This window comes from Neoarius graeffei, chromosome 12 (assembly GCF_027579695.1).
Source record: "Neoarius graeffei isolate fNeoGra1 chromosome 12, fNeoGra1.pri, whole genome shotgun sequence".
In the NCBI taxonomy this organism is placed as follows: domain Eukaryota; kingdom Metazoa; phylum Chordata; class Actinopteri; order Siluriformes; family Ariidae; genus Neoarius; species Neoarius graeffei.
This window is the reverse complement of record NC_083580.1, coordinates 54,080,166-54,107,880: the sequence shown is the minus strand read 5'-3', so window position 1 is coordinate 54,107,880 and position 27,715 is coordinate 54,080,166. Positions and strand designations below refer to the sequence as shown.

At 41.5% G+C, this 27,715-nt stretch overlaps 2 protein-coding genes across 3 annotated transcripts in view; one reads left to right on the top strand and one right to left on the bottom strand.

Annotated features, from left to right (window-relative positions):
• Window positions 1-8,227, top strand: part of LOC132895426 (arylsulfatase B-like) — a 30,402-nt gene extending 22,175 nt beyond the window's left edge. The window contains exons 1-4 of one of the 2 annotated variants that reach the window (XM_060936028.1): window positions 1,936-2,697; window positions 6,303-6,832; window positions 7,123-7,794; window positions 8,054-8,227. In XM_060936028.1, coding sequence (XP_060792011.1) covers window positions 6,358-6,832; window positions 7,123-7,794; window positions 8,054-8,097 — 1,191 coding nt within the window. In that variant the 5' untranslated portion in view covers window positions 1,936-2,697; window positions 6,303-6,357 and the 3' untranslated portion in view covers window positions 8,098-8,227. Of the gene's footprint in view, window positions 1-1,935; window positions 2,698-6,302; window positions 6,833-7,122; window positions 7,795-8,053 lie in introns of those variants that run through there. The other variant, XM_060936027.1, reaches the window with a different exon arrangement.
• Window positions 8,228-9,154: 927 nt separating this feature from the next.
• nop14 (NOP14 nucleolar protein homolog (yeast)) overlaps window positions 9,155-27,715 on the bottom strand; it is a 37,359-nt gene continuing 18,798 nt past the window's right edge. Inside the window, exons 11-19 of the mRNA XM_060936024.1 lie at window positions 22,155-22,240; window positions 21,910-22,045; window positions 21,717-21,818; window positions 21,349-21,502; window positions 21,077-21,236; window positions 15,946-16,093; window positions 12,055-12,173; window positions 9,604-9,759; window positions 9,155-9,389 (exon numbers count right to left, since the gene is read on the bottom strand). Of these exons, the coding sequence (XP_060792007.1) occupies window positions 9,293-9,389; window positions 9,604-9,759; window positions 12,055-12,173; window positions 15,946-16,093; window positions 21,077-21,236; window positions 21,349-21,502; window positions 21,717-21,818; window positions 21,910-22,045; window positions 22,155-22,240 (1,158 nt within the window). The 3' untranslated portion in view covers window positions 9,155-9,292. The remainder of the gene's footprint in view (window positions 9,390-9,603; window positions 9,760-12,054; window positions 12,174-15,945; window positions 16,094-21,076; window positions 21,237-21,348; window positions 21,503-21,716; window positions 21,819-21,909; window positions 22,046-22,154; window positions 22,241-27,715) is intronic.

Below are 27,715 nucleotides of genomic sequence, written 5' to 3'. Positions count from 1 at the left end.
TCAATGAACTACTTACAATAAGTATTATTATTATTATTATAGGTGTGTCTGACTGTGTTGAGTCATAGAGGTTTATTGTTATTGTGAGTGATTGACGCTGCTGCTGCTTTTCATTATAACTTCAGCACCAAATTCCACACTGGGCCTTCATCCCCCCACACACACTTTGAACAGGATGCAGTTATTTCTGAATAAGAGGATAAAATGAAGGAGAGGCTAAAATTAGAGACGAAATCCTGATGTGAACTTGCTCACAAACATCAGCAGAATGAGAGACAGCCTGAGCTGTATCACACATTTAAACTGCATGTATCAGTACCAGTGCTGATAAAGTGTCCAGAATTACAGGCAACACCGTCGATCAAACTGGTGTTTCGTGAAGGACGTCAACACAACACGAGCACAGCGACAGTGAAAGGTGAAAATCTCTAGGTGTGTATTTCCCAATCCTAAGTAGGAGTAGTGTTTATTTCATAACCTTGAGCAGCAGTTGTGTTTATTTCCCAACCCTAAGTAGGAATAGTATTAATTTCACAACTCTGAGCAAAAATAACATGCTTATTTCATAACCCTGAGTGTGTGTAGTGTTTATTTCACACCCCTGAATGAGAGTAATATTGTTTTTTTTCCACAATCCTGAGTGTGAGCAGTTCTTATTTCCCAAAACAGAAATATGAGTAGTGTTTAATTCACAACTCTTGGGGACAGTAGTGATTATTAGCTGCTAATTATCAATTAATAGTCCGGTTATCGTTGTCTTTCCCCTGCAACTGTCTCTATTTGTCTATCCATCTTCAAGCCTATTCGTGTGTGTGTGTGTGTGTGTGTGTGTGTGTGTAGAATTTGTTCCCTTCACTAGAAAGTGCACATGACCCTGCAGCGTAAGGAGTAGGAGGATGTTTGGAACACAGCCTGTGATGTATGTGTGTATGGAATGACAGCACTTCAGTGTGACATTCGTGTATGATGACAGTGTGAGTGGTGTTTAATCTGCCAGTGCATCGCTACTGTCATATTCATTGCTCTTCCAAATCAGCGCTAATGATGTTGAAGTGGAAACACTAGCACAGTAAACCAGCCGGAGGGTCAGACGACAACACACACAGTCTCCAAGTAGGAAAGTCTGAATCACTAAGGCTCATGTCTGAAATGTCTCAGCATAATCAGCCCCCTGTAGGAGTGACCACACACCTTACTCACTGTGTAGGTTATGTCTTAAACTCTACAGTGCATTATGGGTATTTCATTTGTGTAGGTTTTATCACATGGACACAAACCTGTTGAAGTGCATCGTGGGATTTTATCAGTGCACATGAAGTTCTCTGCTTTGTTCTCAGACATGAGTTACGTGGAGACTGATTCTCTCAGATGATGTGTCAATAAGTTTCATACACTGAAACGAGTGGAATGTTTTGCTCTCTGATTGGTTCAGGTATGTAAGCGGTGCTCTTATTTTTAGTAGAAGGTAAATGCCAGATTAAGCTGTATGATTAAATATTTTCAGTTTACAAGTTGTAGCTAATTACATGTAAATAAAGATGCACAGGAATTAATGCAGGGTGGCACGGTGGTGTAGTGGTTAGCGCTGTTGCCTCACAGCAAGAAGGTCCGGGTTCGAGCCCAGCGGCCGGCGAGGGGCTTTCTGTGTGGAGTTTGCATGTTCTCCCCGTGTCTGCATAGGTTTCCTCCAGGTGCTCTGGTTTCCCCCACAGTCCAAAGGCATGCAGGTTAGGTTAACTGGTGGCTCTAAATTGACCATCGGTGTGAATGTGAGTGTGAATGGTTGTCTGTGTCTATGTGTCAGCCCTGTGATGACCTGGCAACTTGTCCAGGGTGTACCCCGCCTCTCACCCATAGTCAGCTGGGATAGGCTCCAGCTTGCCTGCGACCCTGTAGGACAGGATAAGTGGCTACAGATAATGGATGGATGGAAGTTGCTCACTCACTAAACATCACTACCTTCTAAGGGTGGAGTCCCAAAATAGTGTACCATGTAGCAAACAGGGTGTGGTTTCTAGTCTCACAATTTCTCTATTGCTGTCAGGGAGAAAAACTTCTGTTATTCTATTATGTGGCAGAGGAAAACTTCCGCCACATAAAGCATACATGCAGAACCATAGCCTCACTTTTTATTTATAAATGCCTGAAATCTTAAGAATGATATAGGAATAGTTTTAAGCGTTAACAATAACTCTAATATTGTAATTTTTATGATTAAAATGATTCATATAGGTAGCGGTCTGAGTGAATGACCTTGACATCTGTGACATCACAGCAGGAAGGCTATCGGTCTCATCGCCATTTCCGCTATACTAAAACACAGAGCTGACTGCAACTCCAATCCTCCATTTTGAGCTAATTTATCGCCCTGCCACGAGGGTTGTTGCTAAAACCCGGGATGGGACGTGACATATTTTTGCTCGGGCAGTGACCTCCCCACGGTTGTTGCTAAAACCGGTGACATCCTGTCCCGGGTTTTAGTAATTGCCTGAGCCGAGCAGTAATGACGGAGTACTCAGTATGGACAAAATGGAGAATGAGTGGACCAGCCATTTGATTTCTCCACTGGATATGCTTGCCTCAGCAGCAAGATCTCGCCCTTACGTGGAAGAAGCGAATGAACAGAGAACTGAAAATCAGATTGTTTCAAAACAATTGGTCACAAAGTCGGTCTTCAAGAAGCGAAGACACAGACGGGTAAGCTCCGACTCTCATTTGGTTAAAAAAAACAAAAACAACAACACTCGTTGTTTACCTGCATTTAGATTAATACATGTAACTTGCATTATGTGTTTAAGTTACCACTATAAGATTATTTAATTTGCTTCAGAATGTGATTGTCTCAGTTCATCTGATTATTTAATTAGCCTTTTACATTTTATCAGTGAAAATGCGTGCATGTACATGTACATTGCATAAGTTAGAACACCTATCCTGTGTTAATTAGAGTCAACCCACAATCAATGAAGTCAAATCAGACTTAGTTGAGCAAGTCGGTAACGGGATTTCTTACTTTCACCATAAACTTTTATTAATATAACTTTGGTCTATACAGTGATGCTTGAAAGTTTGTGAACCCTTTAGAATTTTCTAGATTTTTGCATAAATATGACTGAAAACATCATCAGATTTTCACACAAGTCCAAAAAGTAGATAAAGAGAACCCAGTTAAACAAATGACACAAAAATATTATACTTGGCCATTTATTTATTTAGGAAAATGATGCAATACTACATATCTGTGAATGGCAAAAGTATGTGAACATTTGCTTTCAGTATCTGGTGTGACCCCCTTGTGCAGCAATAACTGCAACTAAACATTTCTGGTAACTGTTGATCAGTCCTGCACACCGGCTTGGAGGAATTTTAGCCCATTCCTCCATACAGAACAGCTTCAACTCTGGGATGTTGGTGGGTTTCCTCACATGAACTGCTCGCTTCAGGTCCTTCCACAACATTCCGATTGGATTAAGGTCAGGACTTTGACTTGGCCATTCCAAAACATTAACTTTATTCTTCTTTAACCATTCTTTGGTAGAATGACTTGTGTGCTTAGGGTCGTTATCTTACTGCATGACCCACCTTCTTTTGAGATTCAGTCCATGGGCGGATGCCCTGACATTTTCCTTTAGAATTCGCTGGTATAATTCAGAATTCATTGTTCCATCAATGATGGCAAGCCATCCTGGTCCGGATGCAGCAAAACAGGCCCAAACCATGATACTACCAGCACCATGTTTCACAGATGGGATAAGGTTCTTATGCTGGAATGCAGCATTTTCGTTTCTCCAAACATAACGCTTTTCATTTAAACCAAAAAGTTCTATTTTGTCCTAATCCGTCCACAAAACATTTTTTGAATAGCCTTCTGGCTTGTCCACGTGATCTTTAGCAAACTGCAGACGAGCAGCAATGTTCTTTTTGGAGAGCAGTGGCTTTCTCCTTGCAACCCTGCCATGCACACCATTGTTGTTCAGTGTTCTCCTGATGGTGGACTCATGAATGTGAGCGAGGCCTTCAGTTGCTTAGAAGTTACCCTGGGGTCCTTTGTGACCTTGCCGACTATTACACGCCTTGCTCTTGGAGTGATCTTTGTTGGTTGGCCACTCCTGGGGAGGGTAACAATGGTCTTGAATTTCCTCCATTTGTACACAATCTGTCTGACTGTGGATTGGTAGAGTCCAAACTCTTTAGAGATGGTTTTGTAACTTTTTCCAGCCTGAAGAGCATCAACAACGCTTTTTCTGACATCCTCAGAAATCTCCTTTATTCGTGCCATGATACACTTCCACAAACGTGTTGTGAAGATCAGACTTTGATAGATCCCTGTTCTTTAAATAAAACAGGGTGCCCAGTCACACCTGATTGTCATCCCATTGATGGAAAACACTTGACTCTAATTTCACCTTCAAATTAACTGCTAATCCTAGAGGTTCACATACTTTTGCCACTCACAGATATGTAATATTGGATCATTTTCCTCAATAAATAAATGACCAATATTTTTGTCTCATTTGTTTAACTGGGTTCTCTTTATCTACTTTTAGGACTTGTGTGAAAATCTGATGATGTTTTTTGGTCATATTTATGCAGAAATATCAAAAATTCTAAAGGGTTCACAAACTTTCAAGCACCACTGTCGCTGTCAAAGGTCTCGGCCTTAAAGTGCATATCACGTGTAAATTCAGGAGCAAGCTCAATGTAATTCTCCTATTTTATATTAAACTTTGGTCAAATATCTGTCACATTTTGCCTTTTGTGCAATTTTTTTACCTTGCGCAATACCAGAAATATTCAGTTGAAATCAAGCCATTTGAGGCGAATTGGTCCGCCTCTGAAAAAACTTGGCATTTGGATTTCCCGGCAAACACTGAATTTCGTGACGTCACGTGCGGGACGCCTCCCTCTGAATCCTACGTCAGCACTGGTTTGTTTATGAGAAAGCGACCTGGTGGTTTTCTGCAAATTTTTTCAAGGTTATCATGTAATTATTAAAATGGTTAACAGATGTATCGTAGGAGGGTGTAGCAACACCAATTTTGATGGGTTTAGTACTCATCGTTTTCCAAAAGACCGGATAATGAGAGAGAAATGGGAGCGCTTCGTGCGAGGCACCCGGAAAAATTGGCTACATGCTGCAGACTACAGCATTGTTTGCGGTGCTCATTTCACAAGGCCCGATGACTTTGAGAACTATTTGCAGTGGGAAATGGGCTTCGTGAGGCAACTTGATCTGAAAAAAGACGCAGTTCCATCTGTCAGAATGCCCAAAGCAACACTGTCTCCATCTGTGTCAGCGTCACCAAAGGAGCCAGCCGTGTTCGTCTCCCCTGACAAGGCGAAGTGTCGCATCCACTGAGGCCCTCGAAGCCGAGGACCAAGCAGAGCTGAGAAAAAGACCAAGAAAATCGGCAGTTCATAAGTTGACTGTTGCCAGGGTCAGAAATAATTCTGACATCTCATTATATTCTTCATCCAAAGGTGAAGTCACATTGTGCTCAGGTGACAATTCCATATTTCAATGCAAAATCGCTAGCTGCTAAACTTGGTCTACACAGGCTGTGCATTGAAACCGTGCAAGCTCTCGCAGCCTGCTGGCGCTTCCGCAGGTGACGTCACAAATCTGGCTCCAGACTCCCTTGGGATTTTTCCAGACGCGTTTTGTTATTTAATTTTTTTCTGCTGTAGACAGATGGCCTCGTGCAAAATTACCCTTCTGGATGAGCGTGTAAAGGGACATACTTTCATAAAAAAAAACCCACACGAAATTGGTCCAGGATATGCACTTTAAAACCGGTTCATGCTGTGATGTCACGCACTCAGGGCTGGCTGGCTCAGCGGGGCAGCTCGAATGCCAACTTTGCAGTTGATTTTAACTCTCAAAAATATTTTTTTTAAATTCCCCTTTATGCAGCATACAAGAGTCAATGATGAAGATACTATTCACTCAGAAATGTATTTAAAAATAAAGGTTCTGCATTAATTCTCCTTTAAAATTAACATAAATCTACAAAAACTATGAAGTTTAAAACCAGCAGTGTTTCCTGCTGTGTCTCTGTTGTGTAAAAATAGCAGCTGCATAAGCTAAAGTTGCTATGTAGCATGTAGGTGTAATGGCCTTCACTGCTGCGTTCAATAATAAGACCTCACGGCCGTGGAGCTTTTGGAGGAGTGTCACTATCTACATTTACAGCATGTCAGTGGAGGATGAGAATGTCAGAAAGCTCTGCTACATTCCTGTAGACAGTATAAAAGCGCTAATCCTCCCTCCAGTACCTCACTATCAATCTGCTTAAGCTCAGAAGGACCCTAACAAGACAGAAAGACAAGAAGCACTAACAACTTCTGACAACCAACATGAGAGGAAGCTGCTATTCTCAAAAGACTCTTACAGTGAGCGGGTCGAGTAGGATGCGGGTCCAGAGTCCGTCTCCATCCCGCTGCAGAGCTTCGACGTCCTCATCAGTGACTCGTGGACGTGCTGGTTTCCAGGGAGGCGCTGTGGAGATCGGTACAGAGCTTCATCAGTATCATGCTAACGAGAAGGAGGAGATGCAGGTGCTTAATGCACGGTTCGCTGGCTACATTGAGAAGGTTCAGGCTCTGGAGCAGAGGAACGCGGCACTCAGGGAGGAGCTGCAGAACCTGCAGAGCCGATACAAGGTGGGACCGGGGGGACTGGATGAGGAGTATGAGGCCAAATTTAAGGAAATGAAGGAACTGATCGCAGCACTGACAGCTGAGAAAGGAGCAGCTGACATCGAGAGGGGATACGTCGAGGAGGAAGTGGAGCTCTGGACCATGAAGCTGGAGGAAGAGCTCGCACTTAAAGGTGACTCCAAACACTGACTAGATTTAGCAGGGTGTAAGAAAATCAGTTACAGCTTGAACTCATCAGAAGTGTGTTTGTTTTGGCGTAACGAACACCGCAGATAGAAACTCAGCTACATAAGCTACATAAATCCTGTGTTGACTTTTATTCTTGTTAAAATAATTCTGCAATGAGTGTAAGGAACATCACAAATCAAGCGTACAAACATACATTAGTGAAGGTTAGGATTTGCAAAACATAGCTAAAATAACTAAAATTAGCTGAAGATAAATATGGTGTTTGGTTCACAGAGGAAGCAGAGATGATCCTGCGCGAGTTCCGTGAGGACGTGGACAACGCCACACTTCAGAAGGCTGACCTAGAGAGACGTGTGGAGCAGCTAGTGGCTGAGATCGAGTTCCTCAAGAAGCTGCACAGTGAAGAAGTGGCCGAGCTAATGAAGCAGATCAAGGAGTCGAAGGTGACGGTGGAGCTTGACTCGGATCGGCCCGATTTAGTCGCTCACCTGCGCAAGACGCGTGCTGAGATCGAAGCAGTTGCTGCACGCAACGTCCAGGAGGCCGAGAAGTGGTACAAAGGGAAATTTGACACGCTGAAGGAGAGCGCCGCTAAACGTGAGATTCAGGTGAACACCATGAGGGAAGAGATCAGCACCCTGAGCAGTGAAGTGTCTGACCTGCAGAACCAAATTGATGCCCTCAGGGCCAAGAACGCTGCTCTGGAACAGCAGCTGGACGACATGGAGATGTCTCACCTGGACAGGGTGTCTAACCTGGAGGCTATCATCGCTCAACTCGAGAACCAGCTGTGTGAAACCAAAAAAGAGATGGCCAAATACTTCGCTGACTACCAGGAGCTGCTTAACATCAAACTGAAGTTAGACGCCGAGATTGCCACCTACAGGAAACTTCTGGAAGGAGAAGAGAGACGACTCGGGATCTCAGTCAGCGAGAAAACAGCAGGTGGGGTCACGGTCGAAATACAGGCTCCATCCTAAACCATTGTATTAGAACATTAAAGTCTTTTTCCAAAATGCGTCCTCAGTGGTTATTGGGATGGTTAATGTATTCCAAGTGGAACAGTTTGTGAAAGGGAAATCTAACCTTTTATGGTGCCAATTGCTTCATTTTCCTTTGTTCCAGTTGGTAGTTATTTGATATTTGCTGTTCCCCTTAATGAATGCTTTACTAAAACTTCACTTTGTTCCTCTTCATGTTTCAGAAACTTCTACAACTTCATCAACCGCAGTCGAAGAATCAGCCTAATGCACTTCATCATGCAATACTCAAATACACACTAACACAAATCATTACTTACGCCTTATGAGATGTCCTCCACCCAAAAATCTGCTGTAATTGCCCTGAACATGTCTTAATAAAGCTTGACTTGAGTGCACTACTGAGTTCAAACATGTGTTGATTATGACCAAATTGGTCAAAATGTCCGAGTACTGTTTATACACTCACTGTCTACTTTATTACCAACACCCGTACATTTATACTATTATCTAACCAGCCAATAATAAGGCAACAGCGCAATGCAAAAAAAAAAAAAACAAAACAAATCATGCAGATACAGGTCAAGAGCTTCAGTTGCCTCTGTGACTTCGATCGTGGCGTGGATATCGTTATCCGAAGGGCTGATTTTAGAAACTGCTGATCCGCTGTGATTTTCATACACAAGTCTCTAGCGTTTACACTGAACACAGGTGCTAAAAACAAAAAAATACTAAGTGAGCAACGGTTCTGTAGGGGGAAATGCCTTGTTGATAAGAGAGGGCAGAGGAAAATGGCCAGATTCTCATATAATCACTCTTTACAACTGTGGTGAGCAGAAAAGCATCACAGCATGCACCAAATATTGAACCTTGAGGTGGATGGAGTACAACAACAGATTATGTCAGGTTCCAATTCTTTCAGCCAAAAACAAAAATTTGACTGGCACAGACTCACCTGAGCTGGACAGTTGAAGATTCATTGATTGATTAATTGATTTATGGGGCAGGGGGAGGGGCTGGCTGAGATAATAGCCTGTTTGATAACTGGTGGACTATAAACTGGAATTAACTATCATCAATATTTTTCCATCTTCCATTAATTTATTATTGAGTATGTAAACTAGAATAAAAACGTGCCTCCCCTCCCCACACGTCCGAGTTACTGTGTGGGTTTAATAGAATAGAATGCCTTTATTGTCACTATACACATGTACAATGAAATTAAAGCATCTCCAATAACAGTGCAAACAGCGTGTAGAGAGAGAGAGAGGAAGGGGGGGGGGGGGGAGAGAAAAAAGTTGCTCATTTCACAAAATACCACAATGTACAAACTGGTTCAGAAAGATTTATTAAAAAAAAAAAAAAAGTGTGTATTGCTCCAACAAGACACTCTTGCTTTCTTCAACATTAAACTGTACACAGTTTCAGCTTTTCACACAGGAAGTGGGGTTTGCACTGTGACATCACTTCCTTTTCTTCTTCTTCAGTGCTTTCCACTCACCCTCCTGAGAGGCCAAACTACCGTACAGCTCCTTCACCTTCCTCTTCCTCTCCGTGTCCCTGTTACACACACACACACACACACACACACTTCTTTAGAACACTGCATATGACCAGAACTGCTTATATAATGAGAGAAAACTCTACATCAGACTTAGCCACTTCAGTTGCACTGTATTTGATTAGTCAACCATTGATCATATTATTTGGATTGTGTGTGCTTCGGTGTGTGTAGCATATCGTGTGCAGTGTGTCCATTGTTGTGTGCACTAACCTGCGCAGGGTGTCGGACAGTTTGGTGTGAGCGAGGAAGCGCGTGTCCTTCCTAATCTCCCTCAGAGCACCTTTAAACTCTTTCTTATACTTGTGCTTCAGTCGCTCTCTTTCCTTCTCCTCTTTTGTGTTCCCTCGTTTCCTCCCATAATCCAGCCTGAATGCCAGAAACACCAAAATATACGACTACATTAACACAATTATAAATGCCATGTGTCAAAATCAGTGAATTAAAATTTGTGAAAGATTCACACATCAAGTCTGTTATTAAAATGAGTACACAAACACCGCATCTAGTATGACAAGGTTGATGTAATATTTGGTCACACACTTGCTACACTCATACAGTTATAAGTCACACATTCACTATAATCACAGTTACAGTCACACACTCAATATACTGTTATTATAACAGTTGTTAAAAATACTATAATCACACACTCACTCTTCTCATATGCGCTATAGACTCACAGTTACAATCTCACACTCGCTATAGACCCCTTGCGCATGACATCACGCATCACGTGATAATTTCACCTAGGGGTCAAACAGGCACCGTCTTTCGTGTAAGCAAGGTTTAATCTGTCTTCAATATGGTTCATTTTTGCGCTGTTTTTGGTTGTTCAAATCGCTCGAATAGAGAAACAGATGAAAAGTATTACCATCTCCCCGCTATCAAGAAAAATGTTAACAAAGAGACGCGAACGCTTCAAGAACAACGAAGAAATGAGGGGTTAAAGAGAATACGACGAGAGTGGCTAAGCCTGAAAACTCCAGAGAAATTTGCGATTGTATTTAAAATGCATTTAAAAAAATAGAAAATCGGAAGTGAGTATGGAAGAGTTTGCTTAAGTATCTTGTTTTATTTTTTTCTGCTCGCATTCGAGTTAGCTTCTTCATGAAAGCGTTTGATTTTCTTACAGATGAAGCCGCTTCCTTATTCGACACAGAAAAACCAGATTGATTTCAAACAACTCCGACATAACTCAGTAAAAAAAACAAAACAAAATGAGCGACATGCACAATAAATCCTGAAAGAACAGAAAAGATTAAGAGCAGCGAGCGCTGAAGCTTTGCTTCTGTTATCAGAGGAACCCAGTCCTGTGGAAAATGTCCCCATGGAGCCAGAGTGTAGTAATGACCCTACAGTTTGAGAGAGTTCTACAGAAACACACTGAACTTTACAACAGGTGCATACATGTGAAATGGAAATAAAATCAACTAAGGCAGGAAAAACTATTTTGGATAAAATTGCTACTATCCGTTACACACCGATCAACCTGTGTGACTCAGTTGTGCCTTTTGAATCGAGAATAAATGAAGAGGGAACTGAACATTACCCATTTATTGAAATTATTATTGCAAGGGCGATTATAGTTACTATATGACTACAGCTACAACTGGAATGTGCTGGCTCTGTTAGCGCTGACAATTACTGTACCATCAACTATTAGATAAAATTAAAATAAAATCTTACAATATTGTTTTAAAGTCTAGAGAAAGATATTTAGTTATTTTACAAAGAATAACACTTCAGATATTGTTTTAACAAAAATAAGTATCACTGTAAAAATGACAGAGTGCAAATAACTCTGTAACTAGATGTCCTTGGGGTTGCGGAGATATGGAGGGCTGGGAATACCATCCAGCCCACAGTTCAGGTCGGAGTCCTTTGAGAGTAAATGCTTTGGTTTTCGCAACATTCTGTTCCCAAAAGCTGATCTCGGGGAAAATTCTTTACACAAAGAAGCGTTTCTTGCTTTTGTAGTTTTTTTTGTTTTAAACTGTTCTTCTGTATCGGGACGCTTTGGGAAAAAGGAGGCATATTCCAACACGTAGCTAACGCTAGGCCATAAATCTGCACTGTCTCTCCAGTCGTTTCGAAGAATTTTGTACGGATCATAACCGCTAATAAACTCTAATTTCCGCATATATCTATCTTCGCTTCTTTCTAACTAAGATTATCCAAGTAATCGGGTAGTAGAGCTTTTTTAGCTGCAGTTTTCTTCGGACAACAGCGACAGACACTGGACATCTTCGTTTGGCTTCAGTATGTGAACAGTATGTAAACAAGGTTCACTTGTCCCGCAGGAATAGGATAGCGATGTTTGCTAACGTGAATATGACATTAGTGCAAGGGGTCTATACGCGCAGTTATAAAAACACGCGATAATCACACTCACTATACTCTTACAATCACATGCTCGCTCCAAGCACACACACACACACACACACTATAATCACACTCACTGTCAGTTATAACACATTCCTTATAATAACACATTCACTATACATGCACTCTCACAGTTATATTTACACACTTGCTGTACTCTGTTATGATCACACTCATTAAAATAAATAATCCTACATGCTCACTATAATTACACACACACACACACACACAGCATAAATCTCACACTTGCTATAAATCACACACTGCATGCGCACTCACACTTCCACCACTTTGGGCCGCAGCAGTTTGAGAGGGATGGGTTTCTTTTTATTAAACACCAGTGGTGCATGCTGGGATGGCGTCTCTGGAATGGCCTCCAGGATTTCTTTATGCAGGTCCTACAAACATAGCAAGTACACAACACCTGTTTACATGCCTGCAAAATAAATAACCAGCCTATAATACTAACTATTAACTATAAATTCACATTCTCTCACTCTAATTTCACTTCTACTGTCAGGGTTCTACCTAGACTAAAATATCAGTGTAGTGGCACCAGTCATAACGGCCGGGGGGGGGATGTTCTACATGCTTGGAGATGCATTCTATTGCATTTCTGGGCACGTGCAGGCCTCGCTGAAAGTCACTCTTTATTGGTAATATTAATGAATTTTTTTTTTTTACAAAAGTTGTTGTGATTGTTTTTGATTGAAGACTTATTATAATCAATATTCAACTACAGTGGTGCTTGAAAGTTTATGAACCCTTTAGAATTTTCTATATTTCTGCATAAATATGACCTAAAACAACATCAGAGTTTCACACAAGTCCTAAAAGTAGATAAAGAGAACCCAGTTAAACAAATGAGACAAAAATATTATACTTGGTCATTTATTTATTGAGGAAAATGATCCAATATTACATATCTGTGAATTGCAAAAGTATGTGAACCTTTGCTTTCAGTATCTGGTGTGACCCCCTTGTGCAGCAATAACTGCAACTAAATGTTTGCGGTAACTGTTGATCAGTCCTGCACACCAGCTTGGAGGAATTTTAGCCCATTCCTCCATACAGAACAGCTTCAACTCTGGGATGTTGGTGGGTTTCCTCACATGAACTGCTCGCTTCAGGTCCTTCCACAACATTTCGATTGGATTAAGGTCAGGACTTTGACGTGGCCGTTCCAAAACATTAACTTCATTCTTCTTTAACCATTCTTTGCTAGAACGACTTGTGGGCTTAGGGTCGTTGTCTTGCTGCATGACCCACCTTCTTGTCCACCACTGTTGTTCGGTGTTCTCCTGATGGTGGACTCATGAACATTAACATTAGCCAATGTGAGGGAGGCCTTCAGGCTACATACACATGACAACGGCAACGAGATGTTATTTAAAAATATATCGCGTCCAAATGGGCAACAATCAATAAAATATCAGGTCCATATGGCAACGCAACGCTTGCTGAAAACGATGCAATACACATGCCACACCTCTAGGGGCGCTGTAAGACGGTCCCTTCGGAGACACCAGAACAATAGAAGAAGTAACGACGCATGCGTATAAACTATTATGCACGAGACTTCATATTAGCCACAAAGTCAGGAAAATCTGTTTGGAAAATTACATTATAATGACCAAATACAATGAAAAGTATTTTTCCAGTCTCACCTGTGAAAGGTAATCCCATGTGATCTCGTTTGGACAGAAAACCTGTTGGTACAGTTAAACGCAGCTAATCTTTATTCTCCGCTTTGACCTCTCCAAAATGGCGGCGAGGATGACGTATGATTCTACGCGGAAGGCGGCGTCTTCAATGGTCCGGAATAAATTGAATGATACACGATGGATTAATTTGTTGTTTCTCACCTGTGAAAGGTAATCCCATATGATCTCGTTTGGACGGTAAACCTGTTGGTACAGTTAAACGCAGCTAATCTTTATTCTCCACTTTGACCTCTCCAATATGGCGGCGAGGATGACGTATGATTCTACGCGGAAGGTGGCGTCTTAAATGGTCCAGAATAAATTGGATTAATTTGCTCCTCTACGCCCTTTTTGAGGAATGTATTGTCGGACTTAAATCAACATCTGAAGAGGTGAGATCGCTCCTTTTTTCCCCCTATTTTTGCTGGCGGGATTGCACCATTACACAAATATTCACAGTGAAAATATTTTGTAAGCGCGTTTCATGAACCAGGTTAAAGGATTTGTTGACAACTCGCATCGCAATGAGAACATTATTGGCACTACTGGTGTTAAGAATCAGACCATTTCATAAATGAATATTTTGCTGTAGAGCTGCAGTGTTTGTACAATTGCATGTTTTTGCTTCACTATTACTGTCACTATTCTGCTTCTTGCATTACTACTGTGAACTAACACTGAACACAATAATAATAATAATACTAATACTACTACTACTAATAATAATAATATTATCCAAGCTCGTGTTTCACTCTCACTAGTGCTCTGTAAGGCTTTTTCCTGGTGATATTCGTTACACTTCTACCCGGCGTGAAGCACTCACAGTCATGTGGTTGTGACATCATCGTAAACAAATCCGTTCTACTCATCCAGACGACTTCACAACAGCAACGTTGCCAGATCTTTCCACTCTGGAACCTGTTCTCAAAAAGACTGCGTTTTGGGCACCCAAAACGCCGGTGCTGTGTGGACGCCAGGCCTAAACGATAAGCAATTGTATCGGAGTCACCTGAATCCGTTGCCGTGTGGACAGGGCCTCAGTTGCTTAGAAGTTACCCTGGGGTCCTTTGTGACCTCGCTGACTATTACACGCCTTGCTCTTGGAGTGATCTTTGTTGGTCAACCACTCCTGGGGAGGGTAACAATGGTCTTGAATTTCCTCCATTTGTACACAATCTGTCTGACTGTGGATTGGTGGAGTCCAAACTCTTTAGAGATGGTTTTGTAACCTTTTCCAGCTTGATGAGCATCAACAACGCTTTTTCTGACGTCCTCAGAAATCTCCTTTGTTCGTGCCATGATACACTTCCACAAACATGTGTTGTGAAGATCAGACTTTGATAGATCCCTGTTCTTTAAATAAAACAGGGTGCCCACTCACACCTGATTGTCATCCCATTGATTGAAAACACCTGACTCTAATTTCACCTTCAAATTAACTGCTAATCCTAGAGGTTCACATACTTTTGCCACTCACAGATATGTAATATTGGATCATTTTCCTCAATAAATAAATGACCAAGTATAATATTTTTGTCTCATTTGTTTAACTGGGTTCTCTTTATCTACTTTTAGGACTTGTGTGAAAATCTGATGATGTTTTAGGTCATATTTATGCAGAAATATAGGAAATTCTAAAGGGTTCACAAACTTTCAAGCACCACTGGATATTGGTGACGTATTTATGGAACAAGAATAGAACAACCAGTTGATGTTGACCGAGTGTCAGCTTTATCTTCAGCTTCAGCCATTCAATTACAATACATGACTATCCAGATCTGATCTAACTCGGGGACTGGCACGTAAGCGCCTCTTAACATGGACGGCACTTTACCGCGAACACAACATGAGGAAGGAGGTAAACCGGACTAGCATATGCCGAGGTTCCCAAAAGCATCGTAGCACAAAGATCATCGTTAAATGGTAGAGCGACCAGCACAATGCACACTCTCTCTCCTAGTTAAGCGGCTCTTAGCATTAAGAGGTTTTTGGGAAACCCACCCATGATCAGTGACAATCTCCCCATGGAACTACTCAGGCAGCTATGCACTGGGCGCTTATGTAGACGGGAAAGGGAGCCGTTCTAAACGTAGAACATTCGCACAGCGATGTGCCGTCGCCACTGCATAGGGATAACAAGAGCAAATTAAACAAAAGACCACATTTTCAAGATCGACAAGTCTTTTTATTAATGTATTGACAACTTTTACAGGCGTCGTTAATATTGTGGGCGTAGCACTAAGGAAACATTGTGGATCGGCCCGATATGCTGAAAAGGCCTAGGTAGAACCCTGATTGTATGCTAAATATCTTTTCATCTTATACTCATTTCATTTGTAATTCTTTTGACTTGCTTTGAGTGTGCTCAGCTTCCCAGAGTGCCAATGTCATGTGCCATCTTGTGAATATTAGTTAGCAGGTTGGTTACAGTTTTACTGGGTGCTGTAAGACATCATCTGTTGCTCACCTGCAGAGCGGATGGGTAATCCGTAACAGGAAGATGCTTAGCTAGGAGGATTCTGATTGGCTGGAAGATGTGCTGGTAGGCAGGAAGTTGTTGATAAAGCCCTGTGCATCTCTTTATCAAATCCAAACATACGTAAAGCACAGACAACCTGCAACATACCGAGTTAAAATCAGAATCAAGGTTCTTTAGTTCTCGTTGTGCCTTCAGCCATTAAATATTTAAAAGCAAAGACAAGGACATACACTATATGCCTCAAAAGCATGCTGACACCTGACCATCACAATATTTCTAGAAGATTCTGGAGTGTGTCTGTGGAAATCTACATCCATTCAGTCAAAAGGGCATTAGTAAGATTGGACGCTGATGTTCGGTGAGGAGGCCTGGCTCACAATGAACGTTCCAATTCATCCCAATGGGGTTGAGATCAGGCCTCTGTGCAGGCCACTGGAGCTCCTCTACAGCAAACGTGTCAAACTGTTGCTTTGTGCACAGAGGCATTGTCATGCTGGAACAGGAAAGGGCCTTTCCCAAGCTGTTGTCACAAAGTTGGAAGCATCCAACTGTAAAACTCTTTGTATGCTGTATAGGCTTGTAATACTTGAGCCCAGGACTCGGACTCGAGTCCGATTCGTGCCCTAATTTTAAAGGAAAAGGCAACTTTTGTACAAAATCACCACAAATAGATAAATATATAAAGTAATCGATCATGGAATTTATAGAGAAAGAACAGACCGCATAACAGTATCTTTTAACTTTTAATAATATGGGCTTGCGCTGAGCTCAGCGAAGATGCGTTCCGCCATATTGATCTACTGCGTGACATCATGCGGCCCACCACTGAAAAGAACTCTTCAGTGCTTCATGGTAATAAGGTAAAAAAACCAGTACAAACGCTTCTTCAAAGTTTCACCAAATGGTTTTATTTATGCAACTTAAAGCTCATAATACTGTATAACTTTGGTTGAGTAAAAACAAGGAGCAAAAACATGGCTGAATCCTGAATGACTCCTATTTGGATTTGTCCTACCAAGCCTACTGCGCATGCGTGAAGCGGCTCGGCTCGGTTTTCCCTTTCGGGTGCTCTCGTTTTCTGTTAGAATTTGGTAAAGAAAAAAAATATATATTATTTACCAGCTTACTGGGTCCATGAACATAAATCTGACAGCTGACAAGGTCGGGATATAAACGAATCGAATACAAGCCACCCGCCGGGACTCCTAATCACAGTGATCTGCTTGTAAACACTGTTTTCATGGGCCCAGTGACATCACAGATCAGAGGGAGGCGCATTAACGAAAGATTCTGATTGGTTTATAGTTGCCTACAATCTCAAAATGGCTGACTCCTCCAACTTTGACTCCTCTGTGTCAATTCATGATTTCAAAGTTAAAAATATTTTTTCATGTTCGATATATAATGGAAATAATTAACGGAACTGATTACGTATATGTTTTTCTCCTATTACACACCTGGTTTTGTACAAAAGTTGCCTTTTCCTTTAAGGACTCGTGACTTGGACTCTAGCACTGATGACTTGGACTCATGCATTAACTGCATTCGGACTCGTCAATTGGAGACGAGGACCCTGATTTTCTCTTCATTTTTGTAACATGCCATAATAATCTGGCATAAGATATTTATATCTACATTAATTTTTATACTAATTTCATGCAAGAGAATGCACATTCACCTGTTCATACGTCATGTTCAGGAACAAACTAACATTAATGGCGCTAAAATGCCTGGAGAGAAGCCCCGAGGATTGTCCGCTTTGCTTATACAGACTTCTCGTGCAGCGGGAAAAAAATGCACTGCTATGTGTTCCATATGTAGAAGAACTATCAAGGAGACGACAGGGACAACCTCGAACTTCAATCGTCATTTGACAAGACTCCACCCAGAGAAGCATGTGACACGTTTGTTCATTGCCCTGTTGATAGCGGGGCTTGCTGACCGATGAACTAGCTAGTGTTAACCCTCTCTCATGTTATTTGCCCTGTTGATAGCGGGGTTTGTGTTGGACTCGACTCAAAAATTTCTTTAAATGGCTTGGACTTAAACACTGGGGACTTGAGACCGGACTCGGACTCGAGGTTTAGTGACTTGACTACAACACCAATGCTGTAGCATTAACAATACCATTCACTGGAACTACAGGGCCAAACCCAAACCCTAGACCATTATTCCTACTCAATCAAAACCAGATTCATCCACCATAGTGCCACAGAATGACGTTTGCTTCATTATTCCTGAGAACACCTTTCCACTGCTCCAGAGTCCAGAGACAGCATGCTTTACACCATTCCGTCCAACGCTTGGCATTGTGCATAGTGAGCTTAGGCTTGTGTGCAGCTCCTCAGCCATGCAAACCCACTTTATGAAGGTCCTGATGCACAGTTCTTGAACTGATGTTGCTTCAAGAAGCGCTTTGGAATTCTGTAGTGAGTGATACTACAGAGGATAGGCATTTGTAATGGCATTGTTTCAACAGCCTTATGCAAGCTCACAACGTTTATTTCCATCTTGACATATATTAATTTTTTGCCGAGAGCTTGTCTTGATGACTGGAAAGGAGAACCACTCTGCAAAGTCTTCTCCTGCGCATCTCAAACACTTTCAATGGGGTTAAGGTAAGGACTCTATGGCAGCCGGTTCATATGTGAAAATGATTCCTTATGATTCCTGAACCACTCTTTCACAATTTGAGCCCTTATTCCTGTATCATGAGGGAAGAAAAAATATCCATTGATGTGATAACTTGGTGCAGTGGTTAGCACTGTTGCCTCAGAGCAAGAAGGTTCTGGGTTCGAGCCCAGTGGCTGATGGGGGCCTTTCTGTATGGAGTTTGCATGTTCTCCCCAACTCAATCACTCTTTACAACCGTGGTGAGCAGAAAAGCTTCTCAGCACGCAACAGGAGAAGACCACATTGGGTTCCGCTCCTGCCAGCCAAGAACAGGAATCTTAGAATCAAGAACAAGTTCCTATTAAAGTGGCCAGTGAGTGTATATGGCATTAAATTTTCACGGTCTTTGCGTTTAATGTATGCTCGGAGTACAAGAATTATGCAAAGTTTGTGATTAAAGCTTGTAGGCAACGGTTTTAATTTTATGCACATTTGAAACTTTATATGTTAAAAAACCCTCTGTAATTTTCTTCTGGTCCCAGGAAGTATTGTTAATAAGTAATAATTAAAATAAGTTAGCGCGGATCGCGGCGAATTTCTGTTCGGCTATTTTCATGACCACTCGGCGCGTGACGTCATTTAAGCCAAACAAACCGCTTGAGTTGAGTCCACTTCCGTTTACTTACATTGCCGTTCGGCTTGAGTGCAGACGTGCGTTCAGGATTTTCCAAAGAAAAACCATGCCTTATTGTTGTGCAGTAAACTGTAACAACGGGACTGGTTCAGGAAGAAGTTTTTACCTTTTTCCGAGAGAGGAGAAGAGGCAGAGAGAGTGGATTGGCTTTTTCCGAAAGAGGAGATGAGGCGGAGAGAGTGGATTGTGTGCGTGAAGCGAGAAGGTTGTTTTTTTCCGAAAGAGGAGACGAGGCGGAGAGAGTGGATTGTGTGCGTGAAGCGAGAGGGTTGTTTTTTTTCCGAAAGAGGAGACGAGGCGGAGAGAGTGGATTGTGTGAGTAAAGCCAGAGGGTTGTTTTTTTCCGGAAGAGGAGATGAGGCAGAGGGTGGATTGTGCGCGTGAAACAAAATCAAGCAGTCAAAGAAGAAACGGAGCAGCAACGCTCAAGCAAAAAGGAGAAGATTGGAGGAAGACATTTTTACTTTTGCTTGCAATTGACAAGTCAGGAATCCTGAGGGATCCTGTACGATCATTGTGGAAATGAGACAAAGGGATATTTCCTCGCTTAGAGTCGGCTATAAATAGTATAATGCCGCAGATGGCAGGCTAATCTGGCCTACCGGCGCACTGTCAAGTCAACGTTACCTATATCCACTAGGGAGGGCGGTTTAATTATTCTTCAAAGGGGTACTTATTTAGTATTACGACAAAAGTAGGAATTTATCATAACTACCAGGATAAATCGTTTGGGCGCGAGTCTTGTTGAAGTCCGGGGTCACTGCGATCAGAGTCGGCCGAGTTGCTGTCCGATTCCGAGACCGCATGGTCAAACCAGTGAGCCACATTCACCGATTGCTTCGCAACGGCCATAGGTTCATACATATATGGTTTCACCTCTCGATATTAAATTTGGAGAGTTCCTACTTCAAAATTGCTATCGCTTTCAGACGTTTTACACAACCTCTCACGACCAAAGTCTGTACACGTGTGCTCGGTTCACAAGTAAACATAAAACTGCTCCCGGTCTGTTTGGCTTGAATGACGTCATGACGACGGTCCCCTGGCGGTGAAAGTGCGCATAAGTGAGATGTAAACAAACCTTCGGAAATTGGGCAAAACAGTATATTTTAACCGTTTTATTCAATTTTAGGGTGCAAATTAGACACCAGGAAGATTGAATTCGCTTTTTGGGTCGTTCTTCTAGACAATAAAGTTGATATTCTACATTTCACCTCTGACCATTGCCTATGACCTTTAAACTCTCATGTTAAAAAAAACAATAACAAAAAAAACACTACTATCTTGTTTTGGTCTAGGATGATTTGTTTCTTCAGGGCTGGAGAACAAAAAACACCAGGCTCTGTGTGCGTGTGGGGAAATTTCACACACTAAAATAAACACTTTAGACATCAACATGATTCATCACTGCTCTCTGACAGAGGAGTGATAATTAACACACACACACACCAAAATCGTTACACTGTTTAAACCTTTTCAGATTACAGTGTGAAACTTCCACTGAAACATAGACGGAACTTAATTTTCAACACCGAGGTGATGATGTCATGATGGATATTACAGCAATCGACCAATCAGCAGTTGAGACCGGATCCTTTAAACCAAGCCCACACCTCACTGTGCAGTAAAACTGCGTATAAAGCCCAGCTTTAGTGTGTGTATGGGTTACATGTAGTGGTGAATATGTGTTACCTTCAGCAGTGTGTGCACTACTTGTAGCGGTGCTGGCGTGTGTTCCTTGTAGTGGTCTGTGTGTTACGTGTTGTGTATGTGTACACGCTACATATAGTGGTGTGTGTATACGTATGTTACTTGTAGTGGTCTCGTTCCCTCTCTGTAATAGCTGTAACTCTGTGGACTGATGAGAGCGAGATGCTTTTCCTGGTCCAGCTGTGAGCTGACTGTGGATCACACACATGCAGCAGCTCACTGCTCTTCCCATGTGGCCTGAATGGAGGAACCACATGGTAATCTAAAAAAACAAAAAACCACACACAATAAATTGAAAACTTGTATTAAAACAGCTTTGTCCTGTTTCAGATGTGCAAATGTGTGTGTTACGTGTACAGGTGTGTGTGTGTTACCGGTACAGGTGTGTGTGGGGACAGCGAGGTGCAGGAGCCCTAGCAGGTAGTTAATGAGCTCAGGTATAAAGCGCTGGGAGAGAGAAACACACTCCACCGCTATACAACACAGTATCAGACCTGCACACACACTCTCCAGAGACACGACTGTGCACTGTGTGAGAAAGACACACACACACACACATACGAGTTGTGTTTTGGGCTCGCAGACACCGAGTCACACAGTAGAGTGACTCTACTCTATCTACACAACATAGGACCAAAAAACTGCACTAATGTACCCCGCTAGGTAAAGCGCTAATGAGTATTTAATATGAGATTAGTGTTAAATCCTCAAACACACAGACAACCATAGAGACACACACTACCTTAGTGAGAGCTTCACTGATGTAGAGGAAGGCTGGCGTCGTCACTGGATGACGGAAATCAGATGCAGGAAACAGCAGAGTGACGAGCTTCAGATAGACGAGCTACGCACACACACCATTTATTTCTCACATTGCATTACTGAGAGACATATATACTGTTAGGCATGCATGCATTTAAAAAAAAAAAACCCACCATATCCAGCCTTGGGATTGCAGCACGACCTTTGACCTCTACACTCTGCGCCATGCTGTGAGCAGCATCGCCAATCAGTGACTGCATCACCTGACATGCTGCTTCAGGAAAGAGCTGAGACAAAGAAAAGATCTGCCTGAGAGAGACAGACACAGAGAGAAAGAGAAATATTTTATTTCAATTCTGTGTAAACTGACTCAGTTAACTTAGTTGGACGGAAATCGCACACACGCGCGCACACTTACGGGATGAGTCTGTTGATGGTGGTGAGCTGTGGGGGATTGTGGGTAGCTAGTTCACCTACATACTCCAAAAGGAAGCCAAACAACTTCTGTAAAAGAGATGCATAGAGTTCAATCCAGTCCCATGATCTGATTGGCTGAAATACATTAAAATAAAGCAGCTCAGATGGGCCTGTCTCTCATATAGAATATATTATATTTTACGAGCACACACACACACACACACACACACACACACACACACACACACACACACACACACACACACACAGAGTACTGCGCAAAAGTCTTAGGCCCCCTATTTTTTTTTCATACAAACTTTGGTATAGATTTCTATTTTATGACTTCTGCATTATTGAGTCAGTACAACAACATTTTAACGTTCCAAACATTTGTTTTCCAGCACGTTACAGGATAAAAAAAAAATGCTTGTATCTGAGCAGCATATTACATAACAGACCACGTTTGAGATTAAAAAAAAGAAAACAGAATGAAGGCTGCTGGGTTTTGGTGCAAAATTAAGAAGCGAGTGTGATAGTCAAAGTGGTTAAAAGAACTGTGGCTGGTTCTGTAAGATGCTCAGTAAAACCTACAGCTCATTTCCTTATCAAACTGCATTCACTGTACCTCAGACTACTATTTTTTATTTGTATTTTTTACAGCAAAGGGTCGTCTCACACCAAATATTGATTTTGTTTCATTTATTATGGCTTACTGCTGTTTATAGTATTTTTTGTAATGTTGAAACATTTCTTTATTTTTTAAACCATTTTTGGTCTACTACATTTCTTTAAATGTGCCAAAAACTTGTGCACAGTACTTATAATACATATATGTTATTTACCAGCTGGGAGGTCCGTATCGTGAAATACCGTGACCGAGGTCTTGAAAGTACTGAGCGAGGCCCTCTGGGCCGAGGTCAGTATTCAAGGCCGAGGTCACGGCATTTCACCATACGGACCGACCTTAAGCTGGTAAATAATATATACATTTTTTTCTTTAACAAATTCTAACAGAAAACAAGAGCGCCAGAAAGGGAAAACTGAGCCGAGCCGCCATTTTGAATCCTCATTCACGGCTGTAATGCAAATTGTTTCCTCCTCGGTATACAAGTGCACTTCCATGGGAGGAATACACTACGTTTTGCCGCCTATGTAGTCCCCTATTTATACAAAATTGAGTCATTCAGGATTCAGACATGTTTTTGCTCGGCATTAGCAAGCTAGAGGTTTTTAGCTTTCTCCTGAAATGTTTTCTTTTCTTTCTTCTTCCTCAGGGTAGTAAAACTCGCTTTCGCTGTGAACGCTGTCATTATCACTATCCATGCTGTAAAATTAATGCTATTTTGAATCCCCATTCACGGCTGTAATGCAAATTTGCTTCCTCCTCGGTATACAAGTGCACTTCCATGGCAGGAAAAAAACTACATTTTGCCACCTATGTAGTCCCCAATTTATACAAATAGGAGTCATTCAGGATTTAGCCATGTTTTTGCTCGGCATTAGCAAGTTAGAGGTTTTTAGCTTTCTCCTGAAAAGTTTTCTTTTATTTCTTCTTCCTCAGGGTAGTAAAACTTGCTTTCGCTGTGAACACTGTCATTATCACTATCCATGCTGTAAAATTAATGCTATTCTCCTGAGAAATGCTGGCAAAAATTTATAAGATTTTTGATAATCTTATAAATAAATTTTATTAAAAAAAAAAAAGATAAATGTTGACAAAAAATGCTACGTTTGTTGTCGTTGTGAACGAGCGAGTCGCCAGAGGTCCGTAACCGGGGTCCGTATCGTACGATACGGACCCGCTCGCCAGCCAATCAGAGTGCAGGATTTGATGGAAACCGGACCGCGAAAAAAATAAATACGCTTATTTTATACATACATAACTGATTACCACAAACCACTTAAATTATCGAGGCAATAAGTACTCACTTTAAATGTAAAAAATTTTCAAGCTTTTAAAAGTTACATAAATTCATTAGTGAAGGAATCAGAAGAACAGCACCAGTAATTCAACAACCAAAAAAAAAAAATTTAACAGCAAATGATGTAGCAATTACATTAAACTGGAGTAATACATAATAAATAGTAGTAAGCGTTGAAATAGATTGAACACAGCCATGGTCTGAAGGGTTCATTTACCAAATTGCAAATTCTTGGGTTTCAGTCACGTGACTTTTCTTAGCGATTTCACTTCTGGTAAAACAGCTGGTGGTTTAGCAAACCAAAACGGCTGCCGTAGTGCAAACAACTAGTGATAACTTATCAGAGTATGCTTGTAACCTAGAAGCCACTGCTAGCTTTAGATATATTCAGCAGATTGCTACGTGCAATGGAATCGACCCCTACAGTCTGGGAAAGAAGGACTTGTCATACGATCTCGAAAACTACCCTTCAGTTGAGTTCCCCGACATCTCGAACTATCTGGTGTTGCAGACATCCTTCTACACCACAAAACAGATGAAAGCGTGGAAGAGTATGGAGGCTTACAACTGTTTTGTATGTGGCTGGGTAAAGGACCTCAGTATCAAGTCGCTGCCGAATGAATCCTGGATTATTCTTGCCTGTGGAAGGATTTTTTTTAAGCTTTTCATTCACATCTTTACAACGAAGCGCTGCAAGTTGAAGTATAAACAAACAACATTTGGCTTGATTCTCACTTGTGTTGGCTCTTATCTCTCAGGTAATAGACTGGTACCAAAATCCAGAATTGTGATACCCAAAGGCATTTTTGAGACAAAGTCGGCAAACAGTCTTATTTTGTCAATTTGGGTGTGCCGAATTCAAATCTGCAATATGCCGAGCTCTATCTGACCTCTAGAGGTCACTGAACTTTGGGCCTGTAAACGTCTCAGCTGAACCCAGTTTCTCAGTTTTCTAAGGAATGAAATGTACTAAAATGATTAATGAAGTTAGCAAATGGCCTTGTTTGTTAAATGTTTGGGTGCTGAATTCATTTTTCATTTGTAAAACGACATATGACCTCTGATAACCTCAAGGTCATTAAACTTGGCCTATAGGCCTATGCATTTAACGGCATTTTTAAACTGACTTTACTCCCCCAAAAAGAATATGAACAGACAAAAATACAAATAGAAAGGAACAAATACAACATTAAATGCCAGTCCATGTACATGTGACTTACTTTTCACAATGAGAATGCCTAGGCGATCACCTTACATAACATTGCATTACATTTAGCGGTTATTGTTTATACAAAGCTACTGAAAAAAGGACAGATTCAGCAGCATACAAAATGTGGGGGCATACAGGGTATACAGGTTAATCAGGGTTAGTATATATGAGAGTTTTTTTCTTTGTTGTTTGTTTTTTGTTTTAAACGGGGTAAAGCCTTTGCTGCCGTTCCTCAATGTTGGCTATGGTAAACTACTGGTAGTACATGTCCAAAATGGCGGCCGCATTTGTCGTGACGTCACGTGAAAAGGGTCCATAGGCCAAGTTTAATGACCTTGAGGTTATCAGAGGTCATACAGTGGTGCTCGAAAGTTTGTGAACCCTTTAGAATTTTCTATATTATACAATATTTTTCTATATTATACAATATTTTTTCTATATTATACAATATAATTTTTGTATACAATATACAAAAATATTATACTTGGCCATTTATTTATTGAGGAAAATGATCCAATATTACATAACTGTGAGTGGCAAAAGTATGTGAACCTCTAGGATTAGCAGTTAATTTGAAGGTGAAATTAGAGTCCAGTGTTTTCAATTAATGGGATGACAATCAGGTGTGAGTGGGCACCGTTTTATTTAAAGAACAGGGATCTATCAAAGTCTGATCTTCACAACACATGTTTGTGGAAGTGTATCATGGCACAAACAAAGGAGATTTCTGAGGACCTCAGAAAAAGTGTTGTTGATGCTCATCAGGCTGGAAAAGGTTACAAAACCATCTCTAAAGAGTTTGGACTCCACCAATCCACAGTCAGACAGATTGTGTACAAATGGAGGAAATTCAAAGCTATTGTTACCCTCCCCAGGAGTGATCAACCAACAAAGATCACTCCAAAATTAAGACGTGTAATAGTCAGCGAGGTCACAAAGGACCCCAGGGTAACTTCTAAGCAACTGAAGACCTCTCTCACATTGGCTAATGTTAATGTTCATGGGTCCACCATCAGGAGAACACTGAACAACAATGGTGTGCATGGCAGGGTTGCAAGGAGAAAGCCACTGCTCTCCAAAAAGAGCATTGCTGCTTGTCTGCAGTTTGCTAAAGATCACATGGACAAGCCAGAAGACTATTGGAAAAATGTTTTGTGGATGGACGAGACCAAAATAGAACTTTTTGGTTTAAATGAGAAGCGTTATGTTTGGAGAAAGGAAAACTCTGCATTCCAGCATAAGAACCTTATCCTATCTGTGAAACATGGTGGTGGTGGTATCATGGTTTGGGCCTGGTTTGCTGCATCTGGGCCAGGACGGCTTGCCATCATTGATGGAACAATGAATTCTGAATTATACCAGCGAATTCTAAGGGAAAATGTCAAGACATCTGTCCATGAACTGAATCTCAAGAGAAGGTGGGTCATGCAGCAAGACAACGACCCTAAGCACACAAGTCATTCTACCAAAGAATGGTTAAAGAAGAATAAAGTTAATGTTTTGGAATGGCCAAGTCAAAGTCCTGACCTTAATCCAATCAAAATGTTGTGGAAGGACCTGAAGCGAGCAGTTCATGTGAGGAAACCCACCAACATCCCAGAGTTGAAGCTGTTCTGTACGGAGGAACGGGCTAAAATTCCTCCAAGCCGGTGTGCAGGACTGATCAACAGTTACCGCAAACGTTTAGTTGCAGTTATTGCTGCACAAGGGGGTCACACCAGATACTGAGAGCAAAGGTTCACATACTTTTGCCACTCACAGATATGTAATATTGGATCATTTTCCTCAATAAATAAATGACCAAATATAATATTTTTGTCTCATTAGTTTAACTGGGTTCTCTTTATCTACTTTTAGGACTTCTGTGAAAATCTGATGATGCTTTAGGTCATATTTATGCAGAAATATAGAAAATTCTAAAGGGTTCACAAACTTTCAAGCACCACTGTATGTCGTTTTACAAATGAAAAATGAATTCAGCACCCAAACATTTAACAAACAAGGCCATTTGCTAACTTCATTAATCATTTTAGTACATTTCATTCCTTAGAAAGCTGAGAAACTGGGTTCAGCTGAGACGTTTACAGGCCCAAAGTTCAGTGACCTCTAGAGGTCAGATAGAGCTCGGCATATTGCAGATTTGAATTCGGCACACCCAAATTGACAAAATAAGACTGTTTGCCGACTTTTGCCGCTTTTCCACTACAAACGCGGCTGAGCCGTGCCGTGCCGAGTCGAGCTGAGTCGAGCTGAGCGGGGCTGTTGGAGTTGCATTTCGACTACAACCGCGCTGAACCGTGCTGGCTGGAAGTGGGTGGACACATTGGGTGGAGTTAGCGAAAGTGGGTGGACGTCATGTGATGTCGTTAAGCAGCGCAAACAGTGACATCAGTGACAGTGGCGGAACAAGTCAGAGCCGGGCCGGGGGCG